At 54.8% G+C, this 25,831-nt stretch overlaps 8 protein-coding genes across 8 annotated transcripts; 3 read left to right on the forward strand and 5 right to left on the reverse strand.

Moving 5' to 3' along the window:
- Positions 1-768: 768 nt before the first annotated feature.
- Positions 769-5,776, forward strand: A1O7_05824 (uncharacterized protein; the record flags this gene model as incomplete). The annotated part of the gene is made up of 3 exons (XM_007759832.1): positions 769-1,961; positions 2,051-5,192; positions 5,246-5,776. The coding sequence occupies 3 exons, from the start codon at positions 769-771 to the stop codon at positions 5,774-5,776; spliced, it is 4,866 nt and encodes a 1,621-aa protein (XP_007758022.1).
- A 1,480-nt stretch (positions 5,777-7,256) lies between these two features.
- A1O7_05825 (uncharacterized protein) lies at positions 7,257-8,691 on the reverse strand (the record flags this gene model as incomplete). The annotated part of the gene is made up of 2 exons (XM_007759833.1): positions 7,257-7,719; positions 7,775-8,691. The coding sequence occupies 2 exons, from the start codon at positions 8,689-8,691 to the stop codon at positions 7,257-7,259; spliced, it is 1,380 nt and encodes a 459-aa protein (XP_007758023.1).
- A 1,765-nt stretch (positions 8,692-10,456) lies between these two features.
- On the reverse strand, positions 10,457-11,594 carry A1O7_05826 (oxidoreductase; the record flags this gene model as incomplete). The annotated part of the gene is made up of 2 exons (XM_007759834.1): positions 10,457-11,018; positions 11,083-11,594. The coding sequence occupies 2 exons, from the start codon at positions 11,592-11,594 to the stop codon at positions 10,457-10,459; spliced, it is 1,074 nt and encodes a 357-aa protein (XP_007758024.1).
- A 691-nt stretch (positions 11,595-12,285) lies between these two features.
- A1O7_05827 (uncharacterized protein) lies at positions 12,286-13,095 on the forward strand (the record flags this gene model as incomplete). Its single annotated transcript, XM_007759835.1, has 1 exon — positions 12,286-13,095. One exon carries the CDS (start codon positions 12,286-12,288, stop codon positions 13,093-13,095), a length of 810 nt encoding a protein of 269 aa, XP_007758025.1.
- A 1,441-nt stretch (positions 13,096-14,536) lies between these two features.
- Positions 14,537-15,457, forward strand: A1O7_05828 (uncharacterized protein; the record flags this gene model as incomplete). The annotated part of the gene is made up of 2 exons (XM_007759836.1): positions 14,537-14,717; positions 14,913-15,457. 2 exons carry the CDS (start codon positions 14,537-14,539, stop codon positions 15,455-15,457), a joined length of 726 nt encoding a protein of 241 aa, XP_007758026.1.
- Positions 15,458-16,075: 618 nt separating this feature from the next.
- Positions 16,076-18,170, reverse strand: A1O7_05829 (carboxypeptidase D; the record flags this gene model as incomplete). Its single annotated transcript, XM_007759837.1, has 6 exons — positions 16,076-17,130; positions 17,184-17,325; positions 17,381-17,458; positions 17,513-17,637; positions 17,698-17,872; positions 17,964-18,170. 6 exons carry the CDS (start codon positions 18,168-18,170, stop codon positions 16,076-16,078), a joined length of 1,782 nt encoding a protein of 593 aa, XP_007758027.1.
- Positions 18,171-19,980: 1,810 nt separating this feature from the next.
- A1O7_05830 (uncharacterized protein) lies at positions 19,981-22,630 on the reverse strand (the record flags this gene model as incomplete). The annotated part of the gene is made up of 3 exons (XM_007759838.1): positions 19,981-22,073; positions 22,128-22,408; positions 22,488-22,630. 3 exons carry the CDS (start codon positions 22,628-22,630, stop codon positions 19,981-19,983), a joined length of 2,517 nt encoding a protein of 838 aa, XP_007758028.1.
- A 1,665-nt stretch (positions 22,631-24,295) lies between these two features.
- Positions 24,296-25,368, reverse strand: A1O7_05831 (dihydroflavonol-4-reductase; the record flags this gene model as incomplete). The annotated part of the gene is made up of 2 exons (XM_007759839.1): positions 24,296-24,731; positions 24,782-25,368. 2 exons carry the CDS (start codon positions 25,366-25,368, stop codon positions 24,296-24,298), a joined length of 1,023 nt encoding a protein of 340 aa, XP_007758029.1.
- Between the last annotated feature and the right edge of the window lie 463 nt (positions 25,369-25,831).

The raw sequence follows: 25,831 nt of genomic DNA on the forward strand, positions 1-25,831 counted from the left end.
ATGGGCGAGGCACTGACATCTACACGTCTATTGGCTGTGCCACCGCTGCGTGAGTCCAGGGACCCCTGCTCAACCCAAGTTTCAGGCATGGCATTTCCCTGTCAAGAAACCTTCTTTTCTCTCATGCTATGCGGACGATTGCCCATCACCACTCGATCACCAATCCGTGGTGCCTCAGAACCCTGCCTGTCCAACCACCTCCTCATTGATGCTTCCTCTCATTCGATGGAGCGACCTTTCGATCATCTCCGGACTCCGCAACGTGAGAACTGTGGCGCCAACTGCCTCATTGCGGCTGACCTGGACTGGTTCAGACAATAATGTCATTGCGTCAGAGCGGTTGGTGGCAGCTCTCTGAGGAAGGAATGTGGCGCAGGGACAAGGAGCTCTCAGGAGCTCTCTCCATACCAAGGCATTGTTGAGCGATGACGTCGAGAGCTTTCCATTGTACGTGTACGGGGTACTTGACGAGATGCTTCTCCCTCATCCAGCGCGACTCTCTTTTCTGGTTCCTTCATGTCCATCCAAACAATAATTTGTACCCATATTGTATAACAGTTTATCCCCAAACGGAACAAAATACCTCGCGGAGCTGAAACTGACAGCAGACGCGACCAACCCATGAAATCTTACCTTTGAATGACCAGCAACCAGCACCGACTATCATCGGCTTCATACGCTTACTATTCCTTTCCGCCTACTCCGAGTCGGGAATCTCGTTCGTCGAAGCAGTCGACTCCAGAAACCGTCCGGAGCTACAGAAGCAAGATGCCGTCTCCAGCAGCAGGTAGAGCTACCAACGCTCCCGAAACCCCCACGAAGACCGGCAAGAGCCCCGCTTCGTCGTCTACTTCCAAGCTGACCGGTGAAGGTGGTACTCCCGGTCGCAAACCCCCCAAGCTGGGCTCCTCGAAAGCGACGCCGAAGAAGCTTGACACGCCTTCTCGTCCGAAGCAGGAAGACACGCCCAAGCCAACGGAAGAGAAGCCTAAGGACGAGAAGCCCGAGGAGACCGAGGAAGAGGACCAAGGTCAAATCAGCTTGAAGGACACTGAGGAGCCGGGCGGCAAGGTTAGCCAGCCGGGCGACGATACCGGCGCCAGCGAGCTCTCCGAAGCCAATCCGGAGCCTGTTCCCGATAGCGACGAGGAAGAAGACGACGGCGAGACTGCCCGAGGAGGCAAGGAGGCCGCCAAGGACGAGGGCACCGAGGGCGAGGAAGAAGAGGAGACAGAAGCTCCTACCGAAGGAGGCACCACCGATGCCGCCGAGGAAGCCGAAGATGAGGCGGAAGATGGCGGTAAAGGTGCCCTTGGCGGCGTCGGTAAGGCCGCAAAAGGTGTGACCGGAACCGGCAAGAAGGTCGCAGGCCGAGTCGGTGGCGCTAAAGACACTGTTACCAACGGTGCTGGCAAGGCTACGAAAGGTGACGTGCAAGGCGCTGCCGAGGATACAGCCGACGACACCAAGGAAGCGGCCGAAGACACGGCTGGTGATGTCCAGAACACTGCAGAAGATACTGCAGAAGGTGCAAAGGAAACCGCCGAAGGTGCTGCTGACGATGTACCTAAAGACACCGATGATCTCAAGGAAACTGCAGACGGTGCCAAGGATCAAACTGAGAAGGTGGCTGGTGATGTCGAGGAGACTGCAGAAGACGCCGCAGAGGATGCCACAGAGGATTTACCCGTCGACCTCTCAGCATTGAAGGGTCTCAAGGTCAGCGACACTGGAGACATCAAAGACAAATCCGGCAAAGTGATTGGCAAACTTGAGGAAGGCGACCCGGCAGACCTCGAAGGCTATGAGATCGGCGACGATGGTGAGATCCTCGACGAAGATGGCGACGTGGTGGGTCGTGCCAACGTCATTGCCGACAAGGCGAAAGACGCCGCCGGCGATGCCACCGAGGATGCAGATGCCGAAGGTGCAGTCGACGGAGTAAAGGAAACTGCTGAAGAGTAAGTCCACTCACACCCTGAAGCGAATGGCATGTCTCCGTTGGCAGAGTTCGTCTCGAATCGTCGTTCAAGCACTGACAATGAAGCAGGACAGCAGACGATGCCCAGGACCAGGCTGAGCAGGAAGTCGATGGCGCCAAGGAGGATGCCGAAGATGCAGCAGAGGATGTCCAAGACCAAGCGGAAGACGCTGTCGAGACCTATCTTCCTGACATCAGCGTCCTCGATGGCCTGGAGGTGCAAGAAAACGGCGACATTCTCGACAAGGAAGGAAACGTTCTTGGCAAAATCACTGAAGGTGACCCAGCAGACTTGGTTGGCATGACACTAAATGCTGAGGGCGAGATCCTGGATGAGGATGGAGATGCTGTTGGCCGTGCCGAGGTTGTTCCCCAGCCAGTCAAGCAAGCCGCGGAAGAGGCCGCCGGAGATCTGCCTGGCCTGGATGCCCTCGAGGGCCTCGAGGTACAAGAAGATGGTGCCATCAAGGACAAAGAGGGCAACACTTTAGGTAAGATCACGGAAGGCGACCCGGCTGACCTCGTCGGCCGAACTGTCAACGCTGAGGGTGAGGTGCTCGACGAGGATGGTGATGTCATCGGTCGTGCTGAGGTCGTGCCCGAGGCCGCCGATGCTGTGAAAGACCAAGCCGAAGGAGCAGGCGAGGATGCCAAACCAGAAGCCGTTCAGCAAGCGCTCGACAAGGTTGACGAGGTTGCAGAGCAATTGAAGCCCAACCTCACGATCGTTGAGGGCCGCAAGCTTAACAAGAAGGGCAAGATCCTTGATGACGAAGGTGAAGTGCTTGCTGAGCTTGTCGAAGGTGATTTGAAAGCATGCCAGGGCAAGATTCCCAACGAGAACGGCGAGATTGTCGACAAAGACGGAAACGTTATTGGTCGTGTCCAGGTCGTCGAAGGAGAAGCTGCTGAAGAAGCCATGAAAGAACTCCACCCAGACTTGGTGGAAGAGCTCGAAGACGCCCAGAAGGCTGCGGACGAGGCCGAGAAGCAAGCACAGGAGGCTGGCGACCAGGCTGATGCGGCCGGCGAAGCGAAAGAAGCAGCAGAAGATGCCCAGGAAGGGGCCGAGGATGCTGCTGACGAGGCTAAGGATGCAGCCGACAAGGCCGCCAGGCCTGATTTCGCTCAACTCGAAGGCCTGAAAGTCAACAAGAAGGGTGAGGTCGTCAATGAAGACGGTGACGCCATCGCCAAACTGTCCGAAGGCTTCAATATCGAGGACGTACGCGGCAAGAAGATCAACGAGAATGGAGAGATCCTTGACAAGGATGGTAATGTCATCGGCAAAGTCGAGTTCATCCCTGCGGCGGTTGAGGAAGGCCTCGTTGAGACGATTGAGGAAGCTGCTCCCGACGGTCCGGACACCTCCGTCCTCGAGGGTCTGAAGGTGAACAAAAAGGGTCTTGTACTCAACGAGGAAGGTGAAGAGATTGCCAAGCTCGTTGAAGGTGATCTTGCCGCTGTCGCCGGTAAGAAGTTGAACGACAAAGGAGAGGTCTTGGACAAAGACGGAAATGTCATTGGGAAAGTTGAACTCACCACTCAAGAACAGCCCGAAGAGGAGCAAGCCGATGAAGAAGCCGGCGAAGAAGTCGATGATGGTCTTCCTCCTTTGTCCATCCTCGAAGGCCTCAAAATCAACAAGTCAGGCAAGATTGTCGACAGCAATGGCAACATCGTCGGTGAACTGGTTGAAGGCGATGCCAAGAAGCTCTGGAAAGCCGGTACCGTCTGCGATGCAGAAGGTCAGTTCTGGGATAACAAGGGCCACGTCATCGGACGGGCGAAGACTCTCCCTCAAGAAGATGCTGAAGGAGAAGCTGAATTCGCCGGTCTGGAAGGTCTCACTGTTGTGGCCGACGGTTGGGTCGAGGACGAGAATGGTAACAGGGTCGGTCGCATCACAGAAGGAGACGCTAAGAAGCTTGTTGGGCGGGCTGTGGACGAAGACGGCGATATCATCGACAAGCGAGGTAACGTTGTCGGCCACGCCGAGCGCTACGAGGAGCCTGAAGCAGAACCCGAACCGGAGCCCGAGCACATCGACCTTTCGGAGTTGAAGGGTCTCACTCCCAACAAACAAGGCAACGTCATTGGACCTGACGGTGTTCCCATCGGTCGTCTGGTCGAGGGCAATCCCAAGGAGCTCGCCGGCCGTAAGATCGACGGAGAAGGCCAGATCTGGAATGACCGAGGAGAAGTCGTCGGCCGCGTGGAACTTATCCCCCCAAGCGAGCGCGAAGCCAAACCGGAAGGGCCCTTCGCCGGTCTCGAGGGTCTTATCGTCGTGAAAGAAGGTTTCGTTGAAGACCATGAAGGCAACGTCGTAGGCAAAGTCGTCGAAGGAGACTGGAAGAAGCTTATCGGCCGCGCCGTCGATGAGGACGGAGACATCATCGACAAGTACGGAAACGTCAAGGGTCACGTCGAGCCCTATGAGGTGCCTGAAGAGGAAGTCGTTGAAGAAGACCTCTCGAGCCTTGCCGGCAAGACAGTGAACAAGTCAGGCAAGGTCGTCGACGAACATGGCACCATCTTTGGCGAAGTCGCCGAAGGAGAAGTCAAGCGTCTGGTTGGGTGCAAGGTTGACGGGCAAGGTCAAATCTGGTCCAATGACGGCAAGGTCATTGGCAAAGCCAGACTCATCGCTGGCGGCGACGATGGTCGCGCCGAGGGCCCGTTCTCGAACTTTGAGTCTACAAGCATTGACAAGGAGGGCTACGTCAGAGATTCGGCGGGAGAGATCATTGGCCGTGTCACCGAGGGAGATGTCAAGAAGCTCGTTGGACGCAAGGTCGACGACGATGGAGACATTACAGACAAGAACGGAAATGTTATCGGTCATGCCGAGCGCTGGGAACCTGAACAGAAAGAACGCGAAGTCTCGCCAATGGCCGGTCTGCGCGTGAACAAGGAAGGTGAGGTTCGCGATAAGAACGGCGACGTCATTGGCAGACTCACCGAGGGCAATCTGCTGGCCTGCATCGGCAAGGAGATCAACGATAATGGATATGTCGTCGATCAAGACGGCAACAAGATTGGTGAATGCACGCTTCTGGAGAATATCCCCGAGGAAGAGGTCGAAGATGAGGGACCCACGCCCGAACAGATGAAGGAAGAAGAGGAGCGGGAGATTGCGAAGAAGATCTCCAGCATCATCAACCAGACGTTGGAGAAGATGGAACCTATCTGCAAGCAGATCACAGAGGTAAGTGCCCGTGTGCAAATGGTTGTTCGGCTCCCAACTAACTTGGCATACAGATCATCGAACGAGCCGATCGCACACCCAAGGACGAACTCGATGAAGAGAAGCTTGTCCAAGATGTGAAGCCCCTGATCGAGGAAGGCGGTCGCATCCTCGGCGAGTGTAACGGTGCTATCCGTGGTCTCGATCCCGACGGCCACATCGCCGCCAACGCGAAAGCCAAGGCCGCATCTGGAGAGGCATCGCCAGAGGAGCACCGCGTCGCCGAAGGTCTCAAGGAGTTGACCACCCAGGTTGTCAAGACTGTCGACAACGCAAAGAAACGCATTGCCGACATGCCACATGCGAAGAAGAAGTTGAACCCTCTCTGGGGATTGTTGACAGAGCCGCTGTTCCAGATCATCGCCGCCGTGGGCCTGCTTCTATCCGGTGTGTTGGGCTTGGTTGGCAAGCTGCTCAACGCCCTGGGCCTTGGGGGACTGGTCAACGGCATCCTCGGCGGCCTGGGTGTCGACAAGTTGCTCGGGGGCTTGGGACTCGGCAGCGTTGCCGAAAGTCTTGGCCTCGGGGGCGGTAAGAAGAAATAAGTCAACGCGTGGAAAGGACATGAGGGTGATGGACGTGCTCGGGATGCGTGATGATGATGCCGAGCAGTTTCTCTTAGCCCTGCAGCATTATATCTCAAGGCGGACAAGAATTAAAGACCGGAACGAGGAGGTGAATGCGAAGTGGCCGTTGCCGTTGCCGTTGCTTCTGGCCCCGAAGTTCAAACCAACACCGTCAGCTGCTCAGGATGGACACCTCGCACGTCGACGGGCTGGACTTGGACAGCAGGGCGAGATGCACGCGCTGATGGGGTCGAACGATCCAAAGGGAGGTTATGGATGGGCATGGGAACGGGAATGGACTGGGGCTTTTCACGAATGCGAATGTGTAAATTATTTGATGTTGTCTCTATTTGCGGTCATGATGTTGGGATTCCCAGCTTTTATTGTCGCGTGTTGGTGGACTGGCTAAGTAAGTAGGTCATCTATTAATGTGACTAGGTAATTGATGTTTCTCAATGGACTTGTCTGTATCCATCTGCAGAGAATTCGCCTGTCGTCTCCTACCCAACCTTGTCAGCAGCGTAGTTGTCGAAGGATACTTAGAAAGATCGCTGCACAGGAGCCGGGAACCTTACCGAAAAGGATAATGCCGAGGACCACAAGCTCCCATCGTACTCCCTACTGTATGGAGGGCGCGACTCTCTCTAGCCCGTGTACTCGGTCCGTGGTCGGTAACGGAGTCCCCAGACCCTGGCTGCATATTGCGCCGCATCCATGCGAAGTGAATCATTTCCTTTCCCCGTACCGAGTCGGTGGTCGAAAAACAGTTCTTTTCTTTGTTCTAATTATCCGAGAGGCGCTTTGTGCCCAAGTTGCGCTCCGGGAGTACGCACAGGAGACGATAACACACTTTTTACGGTAGCTAATTTATGTCGGATATCTGTGTTCTTGGGGTAGGTCTGGGATATCAAATATGACTGGACGATCTAGGCTGTAATTAATTAGTCCTTGCCTTAAGGCTTATGATAAGCTAATAACTCATGTTCTTGCGGCCCCGTGTACTGTATCTATCTATCTGGCTCGCTGATTTTGTGATGAGTAATTAAGGACCCTTGCAGTAGCGTCCCGCTTCAGCATGAGACTAGATAAGTGAGTGAGTGAGTGAGTCAGTGGGTAGGTGAGTCGCTCTTGTATGGATGCTGGAGTTCCTACGGAAGAGCCAAGAAAGTAATTAAGCAAGGGAATGCCAATGTGCGTGGATCAGCTGAGTGTGTCTTCGATTACTGGATAATGGCATAGTATTGCAATATGTTCGCGTCCGGATTTGACCCAGTCGGATCTAATTTGGGCCCCCTTCCATGCCAAAACGAATATATGGTCTAGTATAGTAGTACGACGTGCCTTTACTCGTGAGGGCAGGAGTAAGGACGTCCGGTCCAAAGATTCCAATTCAGTCACTGCAATAGCTCACGCGCTCGCCCGTCCATTCACTCACCCACCCGCTCATTCACTCGTCCACTCAAATCGAAGTCTCTTTCACGGCTTGGCCAAGTGAATGGACGCTCACACTCGGAGTAAACGCCTTGATTGGTCCGCGGGCAGGTTTTGCCGCATTGGCGACCAGCTCCTCATGAGAGACCGACACTTCCAGGTCCTTCAAGGGATAACCCAATGGGTACTGATACTTAGGGACGGTAGTGTCCACGCCGAGCTCGCGCCTGCTCCGCCGTCTCATACGCCAGAGCAAGCAGACTCCGAGGAGGATGGCTAGAAGAGCCGCTAGAGCTGCGCCGATGCCTGCTTTCGCGCCAGTAGACAGGCCGCTGGAACTGGCGCTCGGGATTGGCGAGGGCGAGCTGGTGGGTGTCGAGCCAATGTCCGAGGTAGGGAATGTGAAGTCCGGAGTGTATGTCGCGCCGGCAAAAGCGATTTCGGCGTCACTCGCGTCTGCGTCAATGGAGACGTTGCGGGGATTGAGGACTCTGCGGATCGTGTTAGCCGTTGACTTGATGGAGAGCCGGCTCTCTCGAGACGTACCCATAGATGGTGTAGATCATGCCTCCCCTGAAGATCCAATTCGGGGAGCTGACGACTCGAGCATTGTTGATGAACACAAAGTCGTTGGAGCTAAAGATGGTTACGCCGGTGCCTTCGTACGTGGAGTAGTAGCCGTTGGGTGGCGAATCCGGGTTGATTTCCAAGACCTCGTCGATGATGTGATATGAAACCAATCGATCGAACTCTGACTTGGTCATGTTCTCAATCACATTGCCGACTTCCTGCAGGGAGTAATTCATTGGCAAGAAGATCGTGACGCCGGACAAGTCATCGATCGTCATGTTCTCCAAGGTGCCAGGAACCGTAATCACAGCGTCGGCGAAAGGCTGCGCTCCAAGCATGGCCTGTTCCTCAGCGGTCTCCTGGAACGTCTGCGGCAGAGTCAGGAAGGAGTTGATGGTATAAATGACACCACCTGTGAAGTTTAAGGGTTCGCCGTCGCTCTCAGACGTCTCCTGGTCTCCAGACGTGAACGTGACGGCACTGGACCAGGATGAGCCTCTGGCAATGACCATGCTGCCACCGGTGACCATTGACTCGTTTGCGTCCGCATGGGGTAGCATAGCGGTAGGTACGTGGATGAACTCGTCGTAGCCGAAACCGTAGAAGGTCCCATCTAGCACGTGGTAACTTATCAACGCTTCTGCGTCGATCTCGTCGATTGGTAGACTCGGTACGGCTGATGAGTCGGCCAGTACGGCAAATGCATCATTGTTTGGAGCGAGGAATGTGATATCGGATAGTCCCTGAAGCCATGTGGTGAGGCCTGGATACTTGTCCAGATATGTCACGAGCTCGGAGAGTTCCGGCACGGTGTTGAGAGTCTCCATGATGCCTTCATTTTGCGCGGTTACGAAAGCAAGTAGGGTCGTAACTGAAAGTATCTGTCGAAGCATGTTGAGCTGTAATGTCTCTCACGCAGAGAGTGAATATTCCAGGCAGTGGAGGGCGGAAACCAGAAGAGCAGAGAAAGAGGGACGGACACGAGCATGATTGCATCCATCCTGAGCAATATGGTTTTGATGAGCTTCCGCGAGAGGTACCTTTTTCCGCAACTGCTCATGCCAGAATGTCTGATCACACCTGCGTCTAGTGCCGAAGGACGGTAGACTCGAGATCCTTCTGAAATGCAAGTAGCAACTTGATTCGCCAGGTGAATAGAGAGCACAAATGGCGATGCATCCCGTCAGTGAGAAGCATTTCGAGGCAGCCACGGTGATAGGTCCACGGAACACGCGACAGATAGCATGACGATATGAAGATAGGATGCGCAGGTTTCATGCGAGCCGGTGCTGCATGGAAGTGGTTAGCCCTCCAGACCAACGGTTATTCCTCCAATGGACTTCAACTTTTCAACTAGCGTAAGCCGTTGCTCAGAAGTCGTGATGTTCGCCGCTTGTGTTGAGGAGAATGACATTGCCAGCTGTCGCCCACCCCGCAAGGTGCGGGGTCGTCATGTCCAGCAGGGGGTCCTTCCAGGAACGGGACCCAAGGCTGAAACGAACGGATGAGCAACTGGACGCTCCAACGTGTGGCAACTGCAGGAGATGTGCAACGCGTCGCTGGTGCGCCGGAAGATCCGGGTCTGCCGACTCATGAATGCAGGAGCCGGGTCGAGAGGGCAGGTAACGGTAGCGAGGTGAAGTACCGTAGGTCCACGAGATGACGGAGCGTTTGTGACAGCAGCAGACCGAGCTTCCTGATTCGACAGCTCGGCCAGTTCTCAGAACAGCCACAAAAGCCCGAGCAAGTTCTTGGACATTGCGTGGCCTTCAAGGTCCTTATCTCAATCCGTATGTGCCCGGTCATTGCAACCAAGGGCGATATCATGCGCAGATGGCCAACGGCTAAGGCACATCAGTCCTTCGGGCAGCGAATGACTCGGTCTTGCTTCCTGATATTCTGTCCCTCATTTTCGAAGGATGCAAGTGCAACCATGGCCCCAGGCATCATTGCAGCGACGCGGTGACTCGATGAAAGCGAACGGCGCATTGATTTACACCGCAGGGATTCAGGTCGCGAGGTCTCCATGTCGCTTTGGTGCTGTCTCCATATTGTTGACCGGCCGTGCTGATAGGGGGCGTTTTGCAGTTGGGGGGGCGGGAGGAGGTGTGACTTGTTCTGTTTGGGCGCCATCATGACCTCGATGGAAGCAGCAGGTAATTAATACATGAGCCTCATCTTGTATTGTGGAAGGAAATGAAGCCGAGCACATTCCTCGCGGTTGAGGGAAGCGGGCAAGTACAGAGGTTTCAAGGCGCATGGTCTGGTCGCGTCGAGGTGTGACGCAGAATAATTGTGGACGTCAGACTTGTTGATTTAGGAATTCGAGCGCATCTCAAGCGTCGAAGCTCTTTAAGTCTTTGGTCAGACATGTACCACAACCACGCTCACTGTGAGGCTTCAATCCTCACCCGAATGATATCGCACTTGGGTTCTTGAAGCCCTGGTGCTGTGTCGGCGTGTCATAGAGGAGTCATGCGCCCAATCTCTATCCGCCAAGTGCCTAGACCGATTTCCAGCAGTCGAGTGAAATCCACTCTCGAAAAGATATCCGGGTTGACAGAGCTGATGCAGATACTGATGCAGGAAACCATAATGTTTTGAGAAATGCCCTTCCCCATGCCACTGACCACCGCTCAGACCACCTTATCTACATACTTAGAGCTTCGACCCGACCCGCAAGTACCCCTGCGCGCTCTGCAGCACCTTCACAGCACCGTCCATCATCTCCCGGACGATCTCCTCGGCGGTCTGGTTCGGCGTGTTCACCAGCCCAGACACCTGTCCCATCGGCCTCAGCGTGCTCTGGTCATCAATCTCCTCTGTGATGCCGCCGATCTTCTCCAAGTGATCCAGTTCATGCTGCAGCGGGATGATGCCGCTGCCCGTCAGCTTCCGGATCTCCTCGCTCCGGTTCGTCTCCCAGTTCCGCACGTACGGCGTTGCGAGAGCCCGCAGAGGCCGTCCCGTCCAGATGGTCGACTTGATCGTGCTGTCGAAGTCGGCGTCGATGATGGCGCGTTTGGCCGCTTCCGGGGCCCCGGATTCCTTGGCCGTGACGAAGCGCGTGCCCACCCACACGGCCGACGCGCCGAGCATGAGTGCGGCTGCGATGCCGCGGCCGTCGCAGATACCTCCCGCCGCCACCAGCTGGACCGGCTGACCCGTCAGTGGCGAGGTGTACTGCTTGACGAGGTCGGCGCAGGCGGGGACAAGGACGCTACAGTACATCCAGGGTTAGAGTGGCACAATGCAGACCGAGGCGAAAGCACGTTTTTACATACCTCGTCGCCGTGTCGCCCGTGTGGCCGCCCGCCTCTCCTCCCTGGGCGCAGATGATATCCGCGCCCGCCTGACATGCCTTGCGCACGTGCTTCGGATGTCCAATCATGTTCATGTACAGGATGCCGTTCTTGTGGAGCTTCTCGACGACGTGCTTGGGCGCAACGCCGACAGCCGAGACAAACAACTTCGCCCCGCCCGCGATGATGATGTCCACGAGCTGGTCGAGATTGCCCTTCGTGTAGTCGGTATTGGTCTTCCGGGCGTTTCCGCCGACTTGCGGGATCAGGAGATCGACGCCGAACGGCAAGGACGGATCCTTCAGACCGGCCTTCAATTCATCAATCATTTCCCGCAGCATTTGCGGCGTGTAGCCCACGCCGCCGATGACGCCCAACCCGCCGGCATTCGACACGGCCGCTGCGAGCGGAGCGCCCGATGTCTGGCCCATGCCTGCTAGCAGGATGGGGTGGCGGATCCCCAGCAGTTGGGTGACTGGTGTGGTGATTGACATTTTGTCCGTAGCGACGAAATGCGAAGTCGAGTCGGATGAGAAGATTTGAGCAACAGAACAGAGATTCTCGCAGAAAAAGACAGGCTACAATAAGCCTGGAGGTGAGAAGGCAAGTATATACGTATGTAGCAGTGGTCGCTTGCGCAACTGAATCAGACTGTCCCGATGGTCTTGTCAGCGTCTAGCAGCTCTGGCTCTGGCAACGGCTTCCGCACTGTGGTATCGTGGAACAGCGTGACGTGACTTCGAATTCAATCGCCCGAAACACATCCACGAACGAACTCGCGTTGATTCTGCGCACAGGCTTAAGTACTACCTAGGTGATATCCATCCTCTTCTCCCTGATGCATAATTGGGATGTCTATTTGTCGAACCGAAGGATACCGAGGTCTCCGTACGCGGAGATGGACATGGCGTGCATGGCCAAGGCTTCCCCACAAATGCCAAATGTCAAATGCCGCAAAAGGGATACTGCGTGTGCTCGCTCTCTCCTCTTCCCCGTGCTGACAGCCCGAGCCGGTCATCACGGCAAGCCAGGCGGCCCATAAGGCTTGCAGTGAAGCAGGCTAGTGTACCTCGCGCCCTTGATTGTGGTGGACGGACTGCGGACAGACACGCAGACGCCGCTAAAATGAGGCTGACACAACCGGTCCGTCTGTCGTTGGAGGATGCGGAGGCCATCGTCCCCGACATGGCAGCGATCGCACTGTCCTCGTTGACCATGACTCCGCTAGGGAAGCTGAGGTACGGATCGACTCCTGAGGCCGAGCTCTACAGCTGGCTCCAGGCGTGCTACCGATCCGAGCTGGCTGCAGCCCTAAACCCACCACGTATAGCAGAGTTTGATCATGACGGACTGGGTCCAAACGTGAAGCGGATGGAATATCTAATTGTTCGCGACCTCGACTTGGACCCGTTGAACCACGAAAAGAACCCCGGACACGCGAAAGCCGACGATGTCCGCCTGGAGGCACGTGGCGGGCGGATCGTGGCCTACGCGGAATTCGTGTACCATCCGCGCGCGGAGGACGCGCAGTCCGAAGCTACTGATACAGATGGCACGGCAACGCCAGGAGGCTCGAAAGACGAGGTCGCGGTGCCACCACCTCCGCCTCCGTCTGTCCACGGCGAACTATGCAAATATTGGGACGATCTGGTGGAGACAGCGCTGCAGAGTCAGTTCGGCGGTATGCATTGCTTTGAGGTTCGAGGGCTCTCCACCCTGGCGCCTTCGCATCTCCGCAAAGGGATCGCGAGCAGGCTGCTCGGCTGGATCTTCCCCTGGGCAGAGAGGCTGCATGTGCCTGTCGTGCTTGCCGCGACGCCCCCGGGCTACCCGTTGTACCTGAAGCACGGGTTTGTGCCGGTGGGGCCCAACGGCGGTGTGGTTGAATGTGATATGGCTCGCTGGGGAGGCAGCGGTATCCATAGGCATGTCTTGATGATAAGATGGCCAGAGAAGCAGGAAATATGCGCGACAGTCGGTGAACGTGGTAGATGATCGGTTGGTTTGTTGGCTCTACCTACCCCGTTATGCCTACACAGGACGCATGACGACAATCGAGGGATAGAGCGACTTCAGCATCCAGGGCACCTTCATGTCGATACCACAGAAATCCCCCGATACAATACCGGACTATGTGATATAGCTGCCTCAGGTTCGATCCGCTGAGCGGTGCCTACCAGCCTCATTCAACCCCGTGGAATCGAACGATCGGATTTACCCCCTGCCCGCTCATGAACGACCACCATGGCAATGTTTGATCAAGGGACGGATATATCAGTGACTCTGTAAAGCCGCGAGGGATGCAGGCCAAATATGAGAAAGGAGGATGACCAATAGACTCTCGAACGAGGAGCGCTCGGTGGCTTTACCAGTTGTCAATCAACCTCCGACATTGGTTCCACCTACCGAAATCAGCAGGTACAATACTTCGGCGGATGATCTAACCTGTCATTCAGATGAACTCAAACCGGGCTCAATCAGCCTGGGCCGGAGACGGTGCAGCAGACCGCTGAGACCGTGACCAATTTTGCCCTGCCCACTCAAAATGTAGCCTTGCAAAACATGCATGCGTAAAGGTCGACTAGGTGCTCGCACCAGCTCGCACTCCAGAAGCGACAGCGTTCTTTCCAGGTGATACGACTTCTTACCTTCGATTCCATGGACGAGGGTCGAGCAAGAAGCTTGATGTCCACCAGCTCGCAGCTGCAGGAGAAACGGACTATACCGTAAATACCTGGAGTTCTAACCAACGGCAATGCCTCGAGGGCTTCGTCGCCCGCAATCTGAAAGACCTGATTGGCGGGGAAGAATTCAAGGTACGAAAGTGATGTCTGCCAACGCGTAAAGTACTCTGCTTGTGCAGCGTCAAAGAAAGGCGCGCCAGTTCGGATCGTCCATCGTCCTTTGGTTCAGTCGAACTGAGAAAGAACAAATGCCACCCGGTGCGGCGTTGCTGATCTTGACAAAGGACGCTTGATGCCGATGAGGTTTCCATAAGAAGGTCTTGTGGGAGGCTGTGATTAATTACGGAGTATCCAGTCCACATTGTATTAGGTATGCTCCTCACCACGAGTTCGGAGGAATTACGGAGTCGGCTGTCGCCAAACTCAAACGTGAAAGTTTGAACCCTTCAGGTGAAAGAGCACCCACGAAATATGGCCGTCCTGCATGTTTACGCCAACGTAATGCTCCATCAGCTCTTTTGGTCCCCCTCCTTCCCCTCGGGTGACGCACATTTCCGCAAGCCGCTCCCAAAGATTTTCTTCTCCCCCCGGCCAACGGGAACCCACTACCGGCTCTACTCGCCTCTACTAGCTCTGCTGGCTCTTCTGAATCTACCGAATCTACATGCCCACCACTGTAGCAGCACAAAGCCCCCTACAACACTAGAGTCGAGACCTCCTGCACTCCGCCCACACACAAAACAACAAGCATCATGTCAAGCCGACTCTCGACGCGGCTAAGCATCCGCTGGGTTCCAGGCGACCCGTCGGAACCGACCAACACGCTGGTCATGAGCGTCGGAGGGTGGTACGTCGACCTGCGCATCACCAAGGCCGACGGCTCGATTGAATGGGGCATGGCAGGGGAGCGGCTCATCCTGTCACGAGAACCATGTAAGTGAAGGCGGTGTGAAAGTGCGTATACAGAGAGTGTTGTAAAAGAACGAGGAAGAAGCACGGACACACAGATCCGAACACAAAATACCAATGCCATGTCATGACATGCCATACCGTGCATACATCCAACCCCCAATTTCACTTCCCCTGATTTCCCACACCCAGGCTGACACCTCCTTGCAAACCCAACAGTAACATGCAAATGGACCCACTGGATCGACTCGCGAGGCTACACGGACCCCGACATCGGGAGTTTCCACCCCGTCGATCCATCTACGGCCGGGACAGACCTCGACCCGGCCACCGACACGGTCGAAACAGGAAGCATGCTCAACCCCGAAACCAATGTCGAGACGCCCTACGAAGAGGTATGGCGCGCCCTGACTGCATCGTATAGCGACCGCTTTCCCTGGGCGTGGATCGTGCGCAGCATGGATAAGCGGACCTTTCTCGCGCAGGTGGGAGGCGACTTTCTCGCCCTGAGAGGCGGGCCCGACGGGCCTGTTGGGGAGGTCGGGTTCTGCGCACGCAGAGAGACATGGGACGGTGAACAACAGCGCTGGACGGTCGTTCTTGAGGCGGGAGAACCGAAAAATCTGCCCGCTCTGCCTGGGATGGTTGCGGCAGGCAGTGCGGTAGGACCGGAACCGGCGTGGACAAAGAGTGCCAAGGAGGGGGATGTAGTGGATATGTTTGGAGAAAAGTACGTTTTATGTGCCCTTGAACGGGTGGGTTAGGACGGTACATTCTGTGTCTGCTCAAGAGGGTGGCTTAAAACAGTACGTTTCTTGTGCGGCTGAAATGGTGCGGGTGGCTTGAGGCCTTGAGGACTTGGGGGCGACCAGTAATTATATACACGGATGACGGTTATAGATACTTACCGTTCGGACTGAGTTGGGACAACACAACAGAATAGAACTAGATAGACGTCATCGCTCCGCGGGATCTCGAATGCCCCGAAAGCATGAGAACAGTCTCGAGCAAGCCCAATCTTGGAATGTTAGATATATACATATATGGTTAATCTCTGCAACAACCCTCCTGGTGGTGGGCGAGCACGGCCAGATCTCCGTATCTATGTATCTGCCCGCATTTAGGACGTTTTGATTGGCGGATGTCAGTCCGCATATATTCCTACAGTCCCTATTGAGTATATCATACTCTGTATTCGCGGATCCGTGTACCCGCACGATTACTGCAATTTACAAACTCTGCATCCACTTCGATGAACAGAAACGTTCTGGTACCAAATTAATCCATTTCATTAAGCCGGAGCAGGACCTACGACCTACCTACGTATTGCCAAGTGCTCTGTTTCGTCCTATCGTCGTCGCGTCACATTATCATCCAAGAAGTCAGTACGAGGACGCCCGTCTGGCAAATCGGCCCCTTGGAATGATGGGCTGTTTCGCGGGCACGGTTGAGCCCGTCGCGCTTGCTGCTGCTGAGCTCGAACTGCCCGTCGCTGGAAGCGGCACAAACGACTCGGTGTGCGTTGCCGATGGAGAACCCGATGTGCCGCCCTGACTTCCATTCACGGGCATGGTTCCTGTAGCGATGTCCAAACCATTGATGGCGCGGGTGAAGAAGCCCAACGACGCAATGGGTTGGTAGTAGGGGACCTCGTGGCCGGATTCGTAGATGCGGGTGAATGAAAAGTTACCGTACTCGCGGGTTTCACCGTACTCAACTCCATCAACCACAAAGGGCACGTAACCGGCCTTTTTGAATTCCGCCGAGTGCTCGTATTGGGTGGCGAGGGAGACGGCCTCTCCGCCGAACCAGTTGCAGATGTAGTCTGCGTCGCCGTACACCAACGTCACGCGCACGGACGAGTTGAGGATCTCTTCAATGTCGGAAAGGAAGTTGAGGTACACGAAGTCGCCTGTCTGCTGGAAGGCGTAGTACACGTCGTTGTTGGCGGTCCGCGTATAGTTTGTGTCCACACCGAGGGCTTGTTGCGTCGACGGTAGATTAAGGAAGTCCATAAAGTAATCTGGCGGGGTGGGGTCATCGGAGGGGTGACGGATATCGTATGTGCCGCGGCCGCCGTAGTAGTAGTAGGGAGCTTCCACATTATCACGGCACATGTCCGCGGCTTCGGTGCAGACCGCCTGTCCGATGAGTGTTGATGTATCGGCCAATGCGCACAAGGAGATTTGGTCCAGGCAACCGTAAACCATGTGGCAAGCAAAGTTCATGTAGTCGAATACGGTGTCGTTGACAGCTTTGATACCATAAGTATTGTTGTTGGCGAAAAGAGGATAGTACGGAGCTTGGATGTATTCGTCCACAATGCCGTTGATTATGCCCAGGTTGACAAACTCGAACGACTTGCCTGACTGGGTGCCGTTCAGAATCGCTTGATTTTGTTGATAGAAGTGGTTGAAGAAGGCTGGGCCATAGTGACCTAGGACAACTTTCAGTCATCTGTACGTTGATGATCCACAGGGCTCAACTCACCTCCGTACGACTCAGTCCACAGGTTGAACTGGGTCGACTGGACCTTGGAGTCGAGTTGTGGGAGCGCCGAATAGAAGCCCTGTAGCACCTCCCAGGCAGCGATAGCAGCCATATCAGTGGTGTCCAAAGGCCACATAAGCATCTGGGCAATTGCCATAGCAGTTAGGATCCGACCTACCAATCGCAGTCGCATTAACGATAGGATATCTCCCAGTCACCTTTGCCTCTGAGGCGGTAAGGAATTGACCAAAGTCGGGATCAATCGAGCCTGGACCCTGCATCGGTATGTCAGCCCCCCACTCTTGTAGCTATCATGCCTTGCTCCCCACCTTCGAGCCGTACGAGAAGCCCACACCCAACGGCTGGCTGAGAAAGATCATGTTTGAGGCCTCGTTCCAAGCATAAGGGTTCAGCTGGGTGATGAGGTCTTCGGTAACGTTGCAGGGCCCAAGCTCTACAGAACGCCATTAGCCCTGAATCAAAGTAACCTGTACCAGCCTGAGTCCGTGCTTACCTTGAAACATGCCGATCAAGGAGTCGCTGCCAGGTCCACCATTAAGCCATAGGGTTATTGGGTCATTGGCCGGATCATGTCTTGACTCAAAGAACCAGAAGAAGCTGTGGACGTCCGGCGCGAGGTTTATAAAACCTGCGTAGGAGTTGACGCCTGGCGTCGTCTCGCAGACACCCTATTCAAACCGTTAGCAAAGCACAAGGGCATGGACATAGAAGTGCTTGGGAACTGGCGTGGTGGCGCTCGAGTTCTCCGTGAGTTCTCACCTCCTTGCCTGGCTCTTTGTAGGTGATGTTGACGCCATTGGGAGTGGTAATGGTCTGCACGCCCGTGGGTTCCGCTGGTAACTGCCGTGGCAAGACTTGAAGCTTGGGACCTTTGGGGTTTCTTCTGCTGTGAACCACAGGTCCTTTGACTGCAGAGACGCCAGCAACGAGTGCGCCAACGAGGGAGAGGGCTTTTGCAGCGTGCATTCTGGGAGTTATTCAACTCGAGGGTGGGGCAGAGGAAGCCGCAAGTGCAAGAAGTCAATTTGTGCCAAGTACCTCGTCCTGCCCCCAAACTTAAGTGAATGCAGTGTAAATACTTGTAAGGAATCGCAGCTCCAAAGCGGACAGGTGCGCTCGGAAAGAGAGAGAAGGTGGGATTCGAGCACGCGCCCAGGTTTAAGTACTTGAATTCGTACCTCCCTACCTTGATCCCCATCTGCAAACGCCCGCAGCACATCTGCACAAACATGGCCGCCGAAAAATGAACCTGGCGCTGGCACTAGCTTGAACATCATTGAGCTCCATAGATAGACCGAGACGTGATCGCTGTCCATGTTATTCGGCAAACCATTTGTTGAGGGAAGAAGTTACTGAGGTCTACCGATGTTCCATGACGTCCGCCACGACCAGAAGTAGCATTGGAGCAAGGATACAGGCTATAGCCGAGTGTAAGAGCGGAGTTCGTCCGGAGGAGCTTCGTGGAGCTTGAGCTTTCAGATTGCCACTGTAGGTATAGGAGATTCGTAGACTTTCACTTTCCTTGCGATTTCCCATTCCATATGTGGCAGGTAACGTGAAGTGGAACGGCGAAGTGCATGGGGTACATAGTACGGGGAGGAGGCAAACTGCATATGCAAGTCAGAGATAAGATTGTGCCTCTCGGGGCATTGTACCGGATGAGGGAATTTTCAGGTGAAGCTGTGTCTTGTCAATGCGCCAGGAACAGCTTGATAGAGCCAGTCATGTTTCATGCACAGGATGCGGCGGATATTTCATCACGAGAGCTCGATACCTTTACCACCAATCGGCTCTTGATTTCTTCCACCCTCCGCTCAACGCATATAATTTAGCTTCTCTCGACAGATGCAGGTTGATTGGCAAATCTATGAGTCAAGTTCGAAGTCGTGCGCCTGCCCAAGTAGGCGGAGCGTGGTAGTGCCTTGGGCCTAGCAAGCATCGTGTAACAAGCGTCTGGTGGCATTGCTTCTGAGGCTTCTCTGACGCTTGGCTCTGCTTTCGGTGGTCGGGTGGTAGCCGGCGCGGCCGCCCTTTAGGAGCTGCCCGCGTGCCTGCGGACTCCTCCTGCGCCGTGTGACCAGCGACTTGGATCGCCAGTTGGGGGTGAGCACCATTGTCTTATGGTAGACTCCGAAAGGAAATTTCCAGCCACCATGAATGGCATCTTCTTATCGCTACCTCGTACTGCCACTGGTGGTGGCCCACGAGGTGACATCGCAGGGAGGAATCGTGCCAGGATAAGCTGATCGCCCAGTGGAGAATGTAAAGCTAACCCTTGTACAGAGCGAAGGGCAGAGATCCAGGGCGGGGTCAAAGAGCAGACAGCTGCTAGTTAATGGGTCAGCATGGTATCCCTATGAAATTGTGAACGGAGCTTCTCTTTCTAGGCTAGCGCACGCTGAGCTTCAAAGTGCAACCTCGGCAGATGGATGGCGTAGGATATGTAGGTGGGAAAAGTGTCAGCTCTTCCTCAAGCTACGGCGCAAGGGTGAGGAAGCAGCATCGACAACTCAATCAGTTGGCGGCATGAAGCGCGAAGGAATGAAAAAAGAAGGTAAAAGAGAAGTGAGGTTGAAAGAAAAGATATGATGGACCTCGTATTCACGTCAGCCAAAGCATGCGGTGGTGCCGGGCCTGCAAGCCATCCGTGTCTGCGCCCGTGCTTTCAGCTCCCCAGCGACAGCCACTTACGAGCACGAGCTGTCAAGAACCAACGAAAAATCGGTTGAAGCGGAACTTGCGGTGCGTGTGTCTCATTTCTTAAGCACAGATCTATTTAGATGCCCAGGCCCATACCGAGTTCGTCACTCACTTCGAGGGCCCGCTCCGCATAAATTGGTTCCTCGGCCTCTTCGATTGTCTGCAGCGGGAACTCGCCCGTGCCCGGTGAGAGCTTGTCGGCATCAAACCCCTGCAGCCACTGCATACTCAAGTCCATGTCATCTTCAGCCATAGCGAACAGATCCGTCCCGCTTTCCAGCTCCATGAGAGTGTCAAAATCGGCTTCATCCATCTGTCCGAGCTCATCTTTGATCTCAGCGTCGTGTTCCTCGGGCAGGTCGGTCAATGCAGACGCTGCTCCTGCCGTTGTGTGGGAGCTCAAACTCACATCCGAGCCAGCGGGCGTCCTCGGAGTATATGCGGCAATAAGACTCCGCTCTTCGGGCGACAGAGTGGAGTTCATAAGCAACAAGCTGGCTGTCTGCATCGCTTCAGGTGGCGGTGTCAGCAACAACGGAGCTTGACCAAGCTTCTGTTCGACTGTAGGATGATTGTGCGACTCTTTCATTGCCGGGGCGGCTGCAACGGCAGCTGAGACCTGCGCGTTTGTCTTGCGAACGGCCGCGTCCAAGAAAGAGAAGGCAAAGTCCGCAGAGGCGTACATCTCCCGCAGCCTCTGCAACGCCTGCATGCAAAAGTGGAATTTCCGGGTGCTGGCCTGACGGATGTTGCTGTCCGTTGACTTGATGTCCAGGAGATGGATGATGATGGCTGGGAGGAGGCAGGTGACACCAGTGTTTGGTAGGTACCGTATCATGTCAAGGGCGAAAAGTTCTTTATACATTTCGGTAATGTCGTCAGCTGCCTCCCGGACCTTCCGCTTCGATAGCTCTCTCAACTCTGGCGCGACCACGACGTTGGGAGCAGACGGTAGAATTTGTGGTCGATGCAGCGCGCTGATCGCTGTCAGGTATACCCCGTTCAATAGAGCACGGTGCAAGTGGACAACTTCTCCGTCGTTCGTCGCAACTCGTTCACCGGAGTTTGGAGCAAAATAAGGAATGCCGGCATCCAAGCCCTGGTGCCACTGATCGAATTCGCGATCGCAGTGTATCACATCAGCGGGCTCTGCCGCTGACTTCTTTGGGACCAATCTCATCGTGGTCTCTTGAGTCGCCCCAATCTTGTGACCCAGGGTGGAATATTGGACAGCGAGAACTTTGCTGATGCAAAGGCAGAGCTGCGCGAGACCTATGCACATCTTTGCCAACGTGACTCGCTTCGAGCTGTCTTTCACCGCCGGACAACCTCCGAGCATTTTGCAAAGTTCGGGTGATAATGACTCCGTCTCGAAATCACTTAGTTCAAGCATTTGAACATCGAAGTCCCCGTCGTTGATCCGCATGGGACGCCGCATACCAATGGCGATTAATCGGTCTCGCATATAACATGACCACCATATGCGTTTCCAGAGTCGACGCTGCGGTGGCGTCATGAGAGGGGCATTAGATGTGTCGCAGTTCAGTCCAATGGTTCTTGCCACGGAGGTCGCTATACCCAGCCAGTGCCAGACGTCCTTGGGATCGTCAGGACTCTCGTACCAGTAAGTCATCAACAGGGCTGCTTGCACGATTGTGATCCGGTCAGCTTCATAGTCGAAATCGTACAAGAGTTTGACTTTCTCGAAGAAAGACTTTCTGGCAGCCTTTCTGGTCATGTAGCCTTGAGCCAGCAGATAGCGCATGTCAATATACGCAGTGGCAGCGAACATGACAGCTTGAAATAGCAACAGGCTCATCGTATCCGTGGCTTGATTCTTCTCGATGGTGCCCAAGAAGTCCTGGAGGTCGATGATCGGCATAAAGGGGTACACGTATTGCACGTAACACCGAAGTAACTCGTTTCGAAAGCTTGTCTCCGGGATCAGGAGGGCTCCCTTCCTCTGCAGGAATTCAAGATCTTCCGTCATGATCCTGGGCGATATTTGCCGAATGAACGGTGGCAGGACAATATTTGGACGGCTCGGCTGCTGGGGAAAATAAGACATCGTCGATGGCAGAGGCAATGAGGGAGAGTTCTGCTTGCTGCTAATCACAGACATCCGCCGGAACCGCTCCTCCTGGCTCAAACGATGTCCCTGCGTTTGGTCTAGAAAAAGTTTTGTTGGCATGGTATGCAGAGAAGTCCATCGAGGACACTTACAAAGCATATGCGGCTTATGCTGGAATACATCTTCCGAGCTTTTCAGCGATAGGGTTGTCTCGCAGGAAGGTAGGCTCGGAAGAAAGTTGTTGAGCTCGTCGATGTCTTCAAAGATGGGAAATTGCGGGAGTTCCTTCTCGTCTTCGGCGGAATTGCACGGGGACTGGTGAAAGAGCTCCCCTTCTGAATATGTCTTCCTCCGCCGCTTTCCTTCGGTGACCACACACTCAACCTCGTCCAGTCTGCAGTTTGTGCATGGAATACCGCTCTCAACGACGTCACTGCGGACATCAGTTAGTCGCCACCATGGCTGCTAATGCAATGTTGCCGTCTGAGCTAGCACAGGGAAGAGGTGCTTACCAACGAACCTTCCTCCCACGGCAACAGTGGCAGGCTTTGGAAGCACGTCGTTTCACGGTTCTACCCCCAGCGGATAAACCTGCCGCTGCAGACTTTCTCTTCGGCGAGGTTTGGGTAGTGGTGGGTGGCATCATGGTAGCCATGGTGAGTCAGGAGTGAGTTACGGAAAAGATTGAGGATGTCGCGGGCGCTCGAATTTGAAGGGAAGTCGTGTCACACACGGACCATGTCAATAAAGTTACGAACAGCTTAACAGACAGGAAGACAACCTAAGCGATGACCTCGAGCGAGGGTCTGGGTACTGATATGGAGAAATTCTGAACGGATCCGACATGACCCTGGGCCCGTCAATGCGGACGAACGCTCGAAGTAGGTTCCTCACCCCTACCCCGGACTACCCCGGCTTGATGGAAAGCAGGTGTCAGGTGTTCAACGATTGGATGGCCTCGCGATCTGGGCCGGGGTCGCTCGAGACTGTGGAGAACCGAAAAGCTATCATCGGCATCATCCACTACCTTGGCGGGCATCTTCCACCGTTTTGCGTCAGTTTTGTCAACAGAGAAATGGGTGGCTGAGGGGAGGCAAGGCAAGAGGCTGCGAGAAACGAGAAGGGTACCAGGCACTCGCCATCTCATAGGCTGCCATGCTCAAGTGTTCGAAGGCAAATCCCCCACTAGTCCACACGTGGAGAAGGAAGGGGAAGTATCCCCACGAGCAGGGTCCTAGCTGCATTGGCAATGGCATCGCTTCCGATCTAACATAGTATGCATTTGGGGACGAAAGGGCCAGGCTCCGTCTGCGTAAAAGTGGCACAGTCCGACAGGAGAGCATAAGCGAGACCACAGACAGCACATCTTTGCGACATGTCACTACTGTAAAGAAGTCGCACTGGACTCACTACCTTCAGAGTCGGTTTTTAATGCATGCAGGAAGAATTGAGGTCCACCTGCGTTAAGGGCTGGAGACCTTGTGCCAAGTCTTCGCATACTCAGTCCCAACATCGTGGTGGAGAAGGCCGTAGTCGGAGGCTGGCCGTGTGTGCTTGTGCAGATCGAACCCCCGTATTGTGTATCGAAGCGCGCAATAAGACTTATGCAGGAAGGCTAGGAGTTATTCCGCCCAGCAAACAGCCCTCCGGCCGTTTGGCCGTGCCGACTTATCCTGCTCTTCAAGTGTCGGTGGGCAACGCTGTGCAGGTGGTATGAGCGTGTTCGGCTATCCAAGCGACTTCGGTCTCGAAGATGATTGATTCTCGTTGCCGACTAGGCGGGTATCGACACGACACGATGTTTTCGACAAGCCTGGGGGCGCCTCAGAAGAGGTCTGCAGCCAGTTAGAAGAGTTTCCCGCATGGTTGGGGAAACTGAGCTGGGATCAGTCCCCGCATTGATGGCGACAAAGTTTTCGAGATGAACGACTAGCGCCATGCACACTTTCCGAGAACCTGGAGCTGATTTCGAGACACGCTTTGGTTCTCGAGGGCTTCTCCAGCCTTGACCACTGAGCGCGAAGCCCGCGGGAATCAACTCCCCAGATGCGGGTATCAGTCGGGTGGCTAGGTGAAACAAGCGGATGGCGCAGGGTCTCGTGAGAAGAAAAGAAATGGTTGAAAGGATGGTGAAGGAACGAAAAAGACGAAGAAGTGGGGAAAATGACGAGTCAGTGGTTTCTGACGTCGTGCTGTGGACATGCTAACGATTCCTGTTGCTCTCGCCCTTCTGCACTGGCGTAGCTGGGTCTTCTGACTCGCCCTCTGCGAGTCCCCGGTTTATTTGCTCAAGATGCGGGCGGGACTTGGTCCGGCACTTTTAACCCTTCTGAGTTGCTTCGAGACTCCGTGCTTGCCTGACGAAGTCGACAACAGAGTCGTGGAAGGACCGATATGTGATGCCTAGTTCCCTTGCAGCAGTCTCCCCATCCAAATCGTGCGACTGATCAATTTTTTGCTCCGTCTCAGGCAGGTGGATACGATCACGTCCCCATTCAAACTTTTGGATGATGATCTCTGCTGCCTTTTGATAGGAAAACTTCTCTGGCGATGCGATGGTGAAACGTCTGTTGCCGACCTCCGGTCTCAGAAGCGATTCAACGTGTGCTTTTGCCAGGTCCCTAACGTCGATCCAGAAAGGCACTCTCGCAAGCGGCATGGGGTCAACACCAGAGGCCACCTCCCAAAGCTTGGCTGCACTGTCATTGAGTTCTTCTAGCCTGGCCACTGGGTGCACGAAAGGCCCAAAGATCATGCTGGCACTGATGTCAGAAACGCGTGAGGCAAAGGCAACGGATGCACGTACGGAGGACAGAGGGTGACAATATCGAAGCCAGGCTTCTCTTTTTGGACAAAGTCCCATGCAGCGAGCTCTGCGAACTTCTTTGACCCGCGATATGCGACTACCTCGGAGGTCTTGTTGTCTGCCGCTTCCTCGTACGTCAGAGGGTTCCAATCGGCGGCGGTGTAGGTGAAATGTGGTGGTGCTTTTCGATTGACATCAATGACAGAGGCAAACGAAGAAGTGATGACCACCCTCTGAATTTGCGAGGCTTGGGCTGCTGCCTTTAAGACGGTTGCAACGCCATTGATGGCTGGCAAGAGGAAGTCCCTCTCGTTGTCTTCGACCCCAAACGTCAACGGGCTGGCCACATGAATGACCCCGTCGATGTCCTTCACAGCTTCCTCGAAAGAGATATTTGCTGTGAAGTCGGCAACTTGAACAAAGTCAAGCTTCGACGCATACTGCGGTCTGGCATCACGCATGACATTGGCCTTGGCCAGATTGCGAACAGCAGCACGTACTCGTAATCCACGCGCCAACAGCTCGTCAACGACATGCGCTCCAAGGAAACCTGTAGCACCGGTAACAAGCACATAGTCAATAGGCATTGTGATGGCGGCCAGTCAACAACCCAGTACGTCAAGCTATTCTGCTCACAAAGGACTGTTCCGCCAGTAGATTTACCTTGCGTGCATCTACTGCTCTTCATACAGCTCAACAGATGCGCATATCAATTTCATAGCACGCTTGCTGGTGCTTGGACAATTGGCTTGACCCCCACATCGCCCCCATACGCCCGTCGGCGTCCGCTCCGAGGCGTATTGAGAACGAGGTGAGGGACCCTGGAGATCGTGGTGATCGCGCCTGGAAATCGGTGCAATAATGCCCGAGCTCGCCGCTATCACACGCAATCTATTCGTATCCCATAAGTCGAGTTTCGAAGGGGTAATGATGTTCCATAACAGTCAACCAGAACACAGAGACGGTAACTGAAGGGTGTACCTAGTACGTGACGAGTGAAGCGCAAGCAGTAATTCGTACGGGTAATCCCTGCAGGCTGTTCTTTGAACC

Source organism: Cladophialophora yegresii (assembly GCF_000585515.1).
Source record: "Cladophialophora yegresii CBS 114405 chromosome Unknown aczIN-supercont1.4, whole genome shotgun sequence".
Lineage (NCBI taxonomy): Eukaryota > Fungi > Ascomycota > Eurotiomycetes > Chaetothyriales > Herpotrichiellaceae > Cladophialophora > Cladophialophora yegresii.